Raw genomic sequence first — 11,608 nt, forward strand, 5'->3', positions numbered from 1 at the left:
CCTTTTGACCCTTAAAATAAGATTACATAATAATAATAACTTATTTCATTATTTAAATATATTAAATTTATATACGAGAAATCTTCTTCCCCTTATAATAATTACTCCTCTATTTAAATAATTCTCATCTGATAAATCTGTCTAGGCTGATTGTTTGTGTAAATGTTTTAATTATTTAATTAGCCTTGAATATCTATAGGACTCATTTATTCCCTTAGAATATGCTTTTTTCCTTATTTAAAGGCTCATGCTCGATTGACACTCCAAAGAAAAAAATGCATATTCAATTTTGACCCAAACTTGAGGGCTACCGACCTTTGAGAAAAGGGCAAACAAATCGAGCACACCAAAGCCACGACAAATCGTTTCCACACACAGTTTACCTTCCTCAATCCCTGTGCAAGAACCGCGTGTGTGTAACAGCCAACAGGAATTACGCAGCCCATTAACGACTTCTCTCCTGCTTCAATCCCACTGCAACTCCAGATCTCCAACTCAGAGCACTCATGGAATTCTGCACTCTACTGACATCCCCCTGCACATCCATCTAACTAAACATTATTTTTAATGGCCTTCCCCTGCATACCCACATAAGAAAATCCCATATTTCCTTACAGATCAGGAGGCAACAATGGCACTATCATCGAAGGTCTTCACTATAGGCCTGGTGGGCGCGTGGTACTGCTCCAACATAGGTGTCCTGCTGCTAAATAAATATTTGCTCAGCAACTATGGCTTCAGGTTCCCAATTTTCTTGACCATGTGCCATATGACTGCTTGTGCGTTGCTCAGCTATGTGGGGATCACCTGGTTCAAGATGGTTCCCATGCAGGCAATTCGATCCCGGCAGCAACTATTGAAGATCGCTGCCCTGAGCACTATTTTCTGTGGCTCTGTTGTGGGGGGTAACATTTCACTGCGCTACCTGCCTGTTTCATTCAATCAGGCTGTTGGGGCCACTACTCCCTTTTTCACTGCAGTGTTTGCCTATATCATCACTGTCAAGAGGGAGGCATGGCTTACTTATGCTACTCTGATTCCCGTTGTCACAGGGGTCATCATTGCTAGTGGGGTAACATTTCTCATTTTTCTGATTTGCATTATGAGATTGCCACATTTGTTTACAGCTTCAGTTTTGATTGATCTTGTTTTCCCTGTGTTGATCTCTGTTTTATGATTGTAATTGGCACTTTGCTTTTGTTTATGGGGATTTATTTTGTGTTTATTTTATTTAATCTGATGTCAAATCTAAATATCAGGGGTTCCTGTGTAGAAGTTTTGCCAAAATTAGGTGAAATGTTAGATTTGTATAATTGCAGGGCAAAGCTATATTTTAGAGATTCAAAATTATGAATTCATCTGCTCTTGAGTGTCTTAAATATAGTAGCTAGAGTTGCTTAGGGGTGTTCATCATTGTAGCCGATCTCTACGGCACCAAGAGTTGACACAGAATTCACAAGCGTAGTGTTTAGAATCACTTGGGGAGTAGCTAGACTCGACTAATAGTAGCTAAATTCACTCTGGTCAAGAATCGACATAAGATTCACAACCATAGTGGTTAGATCACTTGGGGGAGTATTTAGACCCTACCATTAGTAGCCAAACTGACTGGGGCTCAGATTGCAGAAGGCTGCAAGATTTGGGCAGAAGATTCACAAATTGACAATTCATCAAGTAGACGAGATTTTACAAAACTTGTTTCAACCTAGGTCGTTGGTGGAAATCTATAATCTGTTTGTATATGAAATCGGCAGCTGAAAAACCTGCCCCACAGTATATTTTGGTCATATATTGTCAGCATTCATGGTGGAAAATTAGTTTCTTGACTTGGAATCAGAATTTCAGAAGACAGAAATTGAAAAATAATATATGAAAATTTCAGAAAATTTGATTTTATAACTTATAATTTAAACCTATAAAATTTCTAAACTGAAATGTGATGTGGATAATTCTTTCCCACCAGTACAATTTGTTCACAAGTTTGTTGTTCTTGATTAAAATCAGTTGTCAGGTTGAGAGGGGAAGAATTCGACAAATCTGTGTTTTGGCCCCTGGGTGGCTTTTTAGGGTGATCGAGGCACACAAAGTCTAGGTAAGTGATATATGCGGACTCATTTGGGAGTCAGAGTTTCATGTCTTTCAAAAACAACTAGTCTTGCTCCTATGGGTAGTATACTGTAAGAGATGGGGGACAAACCTGTTGGAGTGCTCTGGAGCACTGTAACTGTTTTTATTATTAAGAGACATTCCATGATAGTCTTTAAGAGGGGGAAACCTTTTCCAATTTAGGTATCAATAATATTATAATACATTATGCTTTGCTGATCTGTTCTAGTCTCCTGCAATGATGCATTGTCTTGCCAATTCGTGGAATCATGACTTTATCGCTTGGTCTATTTGTATCTCAGCAGGTTGCCGTGATTATAATTTTAAGATGACATTTGTAGTTGTATATGGTGAAAATGGATAACAATAACAACAATATTGAAAGGCTAAATGAATCCAACCACAAAACCCTAGCCTAACAATGAACAAAGATCCACCATAACATATGAAGATTACCTAAGACAATGCAAATAATTCAAAATCACAAAGATTATACCATCACATGTCCAATAGGGTTTTGATCTCCATTCTTCCTATCTCCATTGATCTTGCTTGATGTATATTTGCTCTCAGATTTTTGTATGCACAAGAGCTCAACAAAGAACGGAATGTGGTTGCAAGTAGGATCGTAGTGTAGCCAAGTCTTCAAGATTAGTCATTAGGGTTTGACAATGAAGGAAGCATCTCCTTAAATAGAAGACACAATATGAAATGGAGGGATAAGATTGAGAGGTGTAAAAAGAGAGGTCGGCTAGGATTAGAGGGTAGGTAAAAGAAATAGCAAAATAATGAAAGAGGTAGGTAGTGTAGGAATTAAGAGATGAATGACATGTGTCATGTGTAGAAAAAGCTAATGAATTAATTAAATAAATAAAGATTTATTTAATTAATAGAAGAAGTAGGACAATTAAATAAATAAAAATATTTATTTAATTTAGGAAAGGATAATTTAAATAAATAAATGTATTTATTTAAATGAGAAATAAGGCTAGAAGGGGATAAATGAATTAATTAAATAAATAAAAATTTATTTAATTAATAGAAGAATTAGGCTTAGATAATTAAATAAATAAAATATTTATTTAATTAAACTGGACAATTTCGGGTGTCTACAGTAGTCATTTCGTAGTTTGTTGTATATGCATGTCTGTCTACACAACATTGGGTGGAAACTTTAATTCAAACCCGAAGGTCAATGGGTTAAATCTTTGATGCAAAATTTAAAGGTTAGTTGACTGAAGAAGTTTGGTAAATACACATTATTACTGTGTTGGACAAAAGTTAAGAATATTAATGTTAGATTTTTCTCTGTGATTCCTCAAATGAAAATTTCAATAAGAAAGCCTTTTTAATTGAAATGCTAATGGAAGGAAAATCATTAATTTGAAAAGAAAGTAACACTTGTATATTGCAGAAGAGGATCCATAATAGAGAGATGCTTTTCATTTTGGAGCAAAATAATGTATTGCTGGTAGCTTGTAGGCATTGGCATCCAATTGTATGTCAGTGGCATTTTTTGCCTAATGATCGTTTTCTTGTACGAATATTAAGATATTGAATCTGCAAATGAATACTATCCTGAATACTGTCATGCATATACTTTAAGGACACCAAATTGATAATATAGGAATCTTTGTAGAATATCCTTGAACACGAGATTTGCCTTCTTGGCTTGATCCTGTCCATTTTTAAACCCAGCAATGTTAACTAACATATTGGACCTTCTGCCACTCAGTAGATTAGTCAATGTGAGCTCATCGTTTCACCCTCATAATACACATTCAATTATGCAAGAAGTGATGCTAGTTTACATGCTGTGTTTATTCTATTTGTATATGTTTTGTCCTATATTCTATCCTAGAATGCTTTTGTGAATCAGACATTCATTGAAGAAAGTAAAAGTTATTGGTCAGAGGAGCAGAATACGGAATGTTAATAAATGTACCAGTCTGCAAAGAATTACTGATCTGGGGCTGAGAGAGAAGCCATGTAAAATGCGTGATCTATGTTCCTCAGAAATTTCATTCTGAGGAGTGTTGTCATGACTGAAGGTTACAGAGAGGAAAAAAATCTAAAAAATCCCTAAACCTGAAGCATTTTCTCTTCTTCTCTGGTAATTTGTATTTTGTAAATTGTTTCTTCAATCTTATCTGTTTTTGGGTTTCAGATATGCTATTCTGGACTAAAGCATTGTTTAAATAAACGCCTCTACCAGTGAAAGAAGCACATGCTGTGTAATTTTTCTGTAATAGTGATTTGATTCATATTACAGAAGTGCAAGTGATTTCCAAGTTCAAAATGGTTCTTTCTAGCAACATATTTATTTGCTGTTTAATATTGCTTTTTAATGCATGGTGACGGTTATGTTATGGTCTTATTAAACTGTTCAAATTGAATGGCTTTTGAATTTTCTTATCTCCTCCTTCAGTTGCATTCTATCTGCAATTATAGTCATATAAAGTATGCCTTCAATTATGCTCTACAGTTTGCTTTCCCTTGATATTTAGCCATTTTTAAGAACATGCAGAACACCATTATCTTAATTCCAAAAGGTTTTGTTGCAATATCTTCCTCTGCTTACTTGCTATTAACCCCTAAGAAGTGGTTTGAGAATACTCTCGCTCCATCCCATTAGGGTGATATCTTGACAGTTAAATTTACTGTTCTTCTGGAGAATACTTTCTTCCTTTTCAGGTTTGATGTCTAAAATAATGTAAACATCTATTCTGTGCATATTGAAGCTAATAAGCAGCCTGAAGTGACCTGTTATCTAAAACTTTTGCTTCATGTGTGATATGCTCTAATACAATTATGGTTTGTTCTTTGGTTTCTTTAGGGGGAACCCAGCTTCCATCTGTATGGTTTCATAATGTGCATTTTAGCCACTGCTGCAAGGGCTCTAAAGACTGTTCTGCAAGGGATCTTGCTTTCTTCTGAAGGGTATATACTTAACTTTTTTATTTTGTCATACAAAATGCATGATTTCTATTTGTGTTTTGCAGTTGTTGAGATCAAAGACAAATGATTTGAGACATTTGGATTAACTTGTTATATATTTCTTGAATGACAGGGAGAAGCTAAACTCTATGAATCTTCTTTTATACATGGCTCCAATTGCAGTTGTGGTATTGCTTCCAGCAGTTATGATTTTAGAACCTAATGTTCTTGGCATAACTGTAGCACTTGCTAGGCAGGATATGAGGATTGTGTATTACCTTCTTTTCAATTCAGGGTTGGCATATTTTGTAAATTTAACCAACTTTTTGGTCACTAAACACACCAGTGCCTTGACTCTTCAGGTATGCAGATAGTTTCCTATCTTTCTGTCAGAGGCTTTTTTGTAAAGTGCTTAGTTACCTGTGAAATTTTCTTTTGTTTTTGCATAGCACACAGCCTCATTATCATGTTATGTTGGGGGATAAATAAACATTCTATCGAAGGAAGCTTGCTTCATACACATGGAAAATAAGCTTCTTCATCATCTGTAATAGTTCACGAACTTTTTTTTCGGTCACTGCTGTCTTTCACTAATTGCAAAGTGCTGCATCGCAATCACTAGATATGTGTTTGGGCTGTACATTTGAGAAAACAAGAAAGCATTGACGGCATGCAAGCATCTGCTTATTGTTTAGGTCCATGCTAGTTGAAAACAGAAAACTCTTGTCTAATGTGCAAATGGCGGATTCACCTTGTGTCCTAGCTGTGATAACAAAAAGCCAGGTTTAGTTTTAGTTTGTATTTTAAATCCCCACTAGTTTTGGGTCTTATTCTTTCAATTTTTTTGACTAAGGAAATATCATTTCCTTCACTTTTCATAAAAGGAAGCTTCCCTTTTCAATTTGAAGAGAGGTTAATTCTCACATGCTGTTTCCTTTTGTGTGGCACTGAAATGTGCAAATTAAAATGCTTAGAAATCTCTTCCAAATACAATAAAAATTGGCTTTAATGAAGGGGCTTATGCACACAATAGTTAATAATAAATTCAAGCATTACATCTCAAAAGTAGACAGCAGGAGCTGAGAAAGTTATTTTTGGTCCTCCTTTCAATAGATAATTAATATAACCTGGATTATTATCATTTTCTTCATCAAAAGAACTCTCCAAGAGAGAATGCAAGATAGGGTGTACCCTAATTGACACTAACATGGGCAATCTGTAACAATCAGATGAATAATCTCCTAAAATCTTGATAAAGAAAAGCATCAAAGGATAAAATCTTATATCATACAACTAAAAAGGTCACCAATGGAGAATTCGTACACCTAACAGGTAAATCCATCCTAGGTAAACCCTGCTGGTGCATGCATACAATAGAAAATAAATGAACAAGCAAATTGCAATATTAAATTGCTTAACCAGATTACACTACGAACAAGCAACAATTTCAACTGGCTTGAAGGATGAGCTTTCTATGATGGCATGATTTAGGTCATGTTTTGGAAATGATAAATAATTGGGAATGCTGATGCTTACCTACTATGATAGTAAATATAGTCTATAACATGTAATGATGCTATTATCTTTCGCAGAACAGGAAGTATCATAATAGTCATTAGATGCCATATTCTCTCTTGAGTGTTCTCCAACTTAAACTCTTCTTCTGTAAGACATTTTTTTTCTTTACATTCTCATTGTGTTCTGTTTTCTCCCTGTTACAGTGTAGTACTCAAAGCTTTAAATCGATTCTATAAACCGTTTTTGACAACCTTTCATGTCCATATCCTGACATATGCCTTAATTCCAGTTAGTTTGGCAGAGTTTCATAACTGCTTAGTTTCTGGATTCTACTGTGTAAGCTTTGTTTGCATCAAGGTTTCTGATCATACTCATTGATCCATCACCAGGATGAGAGAGCTGTAGGATGAAAACGAGTGAAATTGCAGACCAAAAAAGGTTAAATAGGCTGGAGAGGGGGTAGAAGGGGAGAGGATAGCACAAGGTTCAAGGAGGTGAGAAGAACCAAGGTCAAAGGATGATGAAAGCATGAGAAATCAAAGGGGAATAATAAAAAATAGAACTAAAAGAAAAACGAAAGCAAAGAAATAAATGAAAAAACTAAAATATGAAAAATTAAACTAAAAAATGGTAAAGAAAAGTGAAAAAGGAAAAAATATAATATATATATGTGTGTGTGTGTTTGTATGTATATATACATATATATATACGTGTGTGTGTATGTATATATATATATATATACATATATATGTGTGTATAAATATATATGCATACTTATAAATGTGTATATATATATGTATACACACACAAATGTGTATATATATATGTAGAGATATATATTATATATACACACACATATATAATATACCCTACACACACACAGAGAGTTGAGCAGACTTACACACACATAGAGTTGAGCAGACTTACACACACACACACACACAGTTGAGCTGACTTTCATGTCTCCCACCCAAGATTCCATTAGTTAACATGTTCCCAACCTTAATGGTATGCAAATGAAAGGGATGAGGCCAGGTGGAAATCCTAAGTGACTTTGGTATGATGAGCACCTTACACCTGCCATCTAAGCTGAAAAGAAGTCCATGTTGCATTGTTTAACCTCTTGGGGACACATTTCAGGAATTTTCTTAACAGCCAGTGTTCCATGGGGATGCATCACCCTCAAAAAAACCCGCGCCCCCTGTAGGGGGATGTTTCCGACTTGGGGACTTGGGGAAACGTCCTCCCATGGCACCACCACCTCCGCCACCTCTGTCGGGGATGCTGCTGGGTTGCTTGCTATATGGCACATGCCTTTACATACTGATTGCAACCTTTAACTTTGTGAAAACTAGTTGGCCTTTCATGGGGCACTCACAAAGATGTTGCCGCCACCCCTTCACCATCCCCAAATTTAGGCCTTTGGTTCCGCAGTCTCCAAAACCCGTCTCTGCGTCCCCCTGTCACCCTGTGAGGAAACTCAGCTGAACACTCAAAAGCTTTTCTTTTGCCTTAAACTCTTTTTTGGAAATAAAGGGCAAAATCATTTTCTCTTTGCTTTATAAAAAATATCCTGGAACAAAACTGATATTTCACGAGTATTCCCTTTTTTTGTTTCCAAATTAAAGGATGGGAAACATAAATGCACTCACACCTTATGCAAGAATGAAAACGTAAAATAACGAAACAAAAAGATCAATAAAAGATAAGTTCATAACAATAACTTAATCTTAGACTATTTATATAAATCTTTTTGGATTAAAGCAAATAGGGCCTAAGGGTCTTCCCACCCAAAAAAAATGCTCAATATTGGGTCACCACATGGGAAAATTTATCAGAGCAATTTATATAAATTGCATTCCTTCATCTTATGACTATCCATAGCTAATGCTGGCTCTATATAGGGAAACATTAGATGTAGAATTTGATGGATCAAAAGAGTGAGGCTGCTAACCATACCATTCCCAATGCCTGGCTGCTAGGGATACTACTACCAATACCTGGCTGAAGACAAAGGACTAGGGATTGACTTTGGTTCTTGTTATATTTAATATTAATGATTATACATTGTAAAAGTATACCATAATATAATCTTTCTATATACATTTATATCCAACATGCATATGCTTAAATGCACGTCCCTGCATGCATATGGAAAAAGTGAATGGCTAATGTTTGTGAGATAATTATTTTTAAGTGTTTTTGTGAAAAATATTTGTCAATTGTAAATCAAGATTATTTTCAGTATCTATTAAACATCTTTCTAATTTATGAGATTTCCAACATTTTTATGAAACATATATATCATAAGAAAATCAGAAAACATTTTCAACCTCAAAAGAGTTATTCACCAAGGTTCGCCAAGATTTCTAAGCCTTTAGAAATGAATGGTTCTGTAAAATTTGCCTATGAAATTGAGAAAAAGCAGTGGATCTAGTGGGAGTGTATATTGCTATTATAGACGAGATGGCTAGAAATAGAGGCTAATAGATTTTTAATTGCAGTTTAAGCCAAGTAATTTTGGTTAACTGAGAGAAGATGGCAGACTGCTTACAAAGGCAAGTCTCAATGTTAGTATGAGAGACTTCTTCTCAATGGTAAAGAAATTGATGTAGGAGAGGAATTACTAACTTGGAATGTTATCCCACTGTGGGAACTATCTCGTTCAAAGGCTTATGCTGCTACACAACTACAAGATGAAGGGTCCCACAAAGCACAATACCCACCTCTATGCGATGTTACTACTTGAGAAGAAAAGATTGGAACACAACAATCTGGTGACTTGTATTTTGGAAGCTTTCTTTTTGAGTGTGGCAAAGCATTTGGTGGATGGAATGCTTTACAAACCTTCTGACTTAGAATCGTCATCAATGTGGCACGCATATACACAAGAGGAGAGGGGGTTCATTAGGGATTTGTCATACGTAGATCCTCATCTACAACTTGCAATGAAGAAAGCTTGAGAATGAGTACACAGGGCATGGAAATCAACAGACTACAAATGTCATCATTATGTGACATTAGTACTGAAGAAGTAGAGGTCGGTAACATAACAACCTGGGGACTTGAATGATTTGTGAAGCATATGTAGGCAGATTCTGTAGTAAGCAATAGAACAGTAGAGGTATTAGTTAAGAAGGTGGCTTCAAGGGGAGAAGTCAGAAAGCTAACTCAAGATTATGTCTGAGACAATTACATGTGGAGTGCCAGCCAGGTAAAGAATCTTGTTTGTGCATGGGCCACAGCTAGCTGGATGAGGGCTGAAGCTAGTTTGAATGGGGTGCAGAAGTATTGCAACCTTTGAAGATGGTGGTTAATTTTTGGTTTGCACCTTTTAAAAATGGAAATATCTCTGCAGTTCTAGTTTGCAACAAGATCTTTCATTTTGAGTGAACTGAAGTTACCGAGTGGATTATCTTGGCCATTAGTTTGATCCTGACTCTGTTTGGTGGCATTCTCTGGATCATAAGTTGTCAACAGTGACATAGAATCTGTGAGGACAAGATAAGTAGAGCAATAGGGTATTTCAAATGGTCTCTGTTGGGATATGAATTGCGAGTCAGAATAATAATCCGTTATTGAGTACTATCATGTTTAAAGCAATGTCCAATGCTATATTTATTGTTCAAGGCATGTAGGATAGATGTAATGACCTTTGTTGGGATATGAAATGTGAACTGGTATATGATGTGTGATTGAGTACCATCCTGTTTGTGACATCATCTATTGCCGTCTCTGTTTTTTTAAGGCATGTATGAGTAATATACATTACCAATTTCAACAGATTTGAATGCTGCCCCATTGATGCACTAGAATTCTCTTCAGGCTAGAAAGGTGTTACATGTGTGACATCTGCACTACCTTCGAGTGTTTTTTTCATAATTGTAAATACATGATCTTTTCCAATGTTCTCTTTTTATTTCATTTGGCATTTTATCTTTTGTTATTGAGAACTACGGCATTATAGATCATCCATATTATATATCAATCATGATTTTAAGTTGTATTCATCAAGCATGGATGGAAATTTATGAATTCTGTTAAACATCTTATCAATTTTCAGGTTCTTGGGAATGCAAAAGGAGCAGTGGCAGTTGTTGTTTCTATCTTGCTCTTTAGGAACCCTGTTTCTGTTACAGGGATGCTTGGATATACACTCACAGTTTGCGGGGTGATTCTTTATAGTGAAGCCAAAAGGCGCTTCAAGTAATTGTTTACTAGTCTAACCAGATTCAGGTCCTGAAATACTGCATATTTAGGAGTCACTGGATCAACATCAAAATGGATACCTGATGACTTATGTGCTGCTGGCAACCTGATCTTATCAAATTTATCATGATATGTACTGTCTTATTTCTTGGAAGGCAAGGTTAGTCTTTAACAGGAAAAATGTAAACACCTTGGAAGTTAAAGGTGGGCTGCTTCTTATTCTATATTCATTGATACGTCAGCTGTTACTGCACGAAGATGTATTTTCCATGATTAAAATTCTTTCTGAAGCTAGCCAGATTTATTGGCTTTCATATTGTTCACTGTTCAATCCATTAAGGATGCGGCTATTGAGATTATTTTAACATTAATGCTTCTTTATTAGAGGTACTTTCTATAAATATGGTGAATGACCACCTAGTTCAAGCATTACATGTCCTGGGTACAATATGACTGTATGGACACCAAAGGTTCTATTATTGTTTTCCTTATATTTTCTAGTTGAATTCTCCTTGGGACTGACATGTAATTTTAACTTTCTATGTAGTACACACACTGCCTTGTTTTGCATTTATGGTGGGAGGGGGGAGTAGTTTATGAAATCCCTCTCAATATATGGTTTCAAGGTTACTGGAAAAAAGCTGTCAGGAACTTATCACTGCATTGCTGAAACAGTTGAACTTCTGTGTGCTTGGCACCCTGTTTTATTTTCTTGGAGGTTTGATTTGTTTTTCTGAATTGTAGTAATTCAAAGAAAACAGTGAATCTTTATTTACAATCCACAACACTATAAATGGGGTTATTCTTCCAATATATTTATTATTGCATTAAAATAGTA

The 11,608-nt window shown here is 35.6% G+C and overlaps 1 protein-coding gene across 1 annotated transcript; it reads left to right on the top strand.

The window, feature by feature from the left end:
• Window positions 1–256: 256 nt before the first annotated feature.
• Window positions 257–11,202, top strand: LOC131057693 (probable sugar phosphate/phosphate translocator At3g11320). Its single transcript, XM_057991841.2, has 4 exons — window positions 257–1,072; window positions 4,943–5,046; window positions 5,177–5,405; window positions 10,625–11,202. Exons 1-4 carry the CDS (start codon window positions 632–634, stop codon window positions 10,769–10,771), a joined length of 921 nt encoding a protein of 306 aa, XP_057847824.1. The 5' UTR covers window positions 257–631; the 3' UTR covers window positions 10,772–11,202.
• The last annotated feature ends 406 nt before the right edge of the window (window positions 11,203–11,608 follow it).

The sequence above is a fragment of the Cryptomeria japonica genome, chromosome 10 (genome assembly GCF_030272615.1).
Source record: "Cryptomeria japonica chromosome 10, Sugi_1.0, whole genome shotgun sequence".
Lineage (NCBI taxonomy): Eukaryota > Viridiplantae > Streptophyta > Pinopsida > Cupressales > Cupressaceae > Cryptomeria > Cryptomeria japonica.

Excerpts from the sequence above, each read along its gene's own strand:
- LOC131057693 (XM_057991841.2), top strand. The coding sequence starts at position 632 with ATGGCACTATCATCGAAGGTCTTCACTATAGGCCTGGTGGGCGCGTGG. Across the intron at positions 5,047-5,176 it reads ATCTTGCTTTCTTCTGAAGG|GGAGAAGCTAAACTCTATGA; the intron begins GTATATACTTAA and ends CTTGAATGACAG. Across the intron at positions 5,406-10,624 it reads CCAGTGCCTTGACTCTTCAG|GTTCTTGGGAATGCAAAAGG; the intron begins GTATGCAGATAG and ends ATCAATTTTCAG.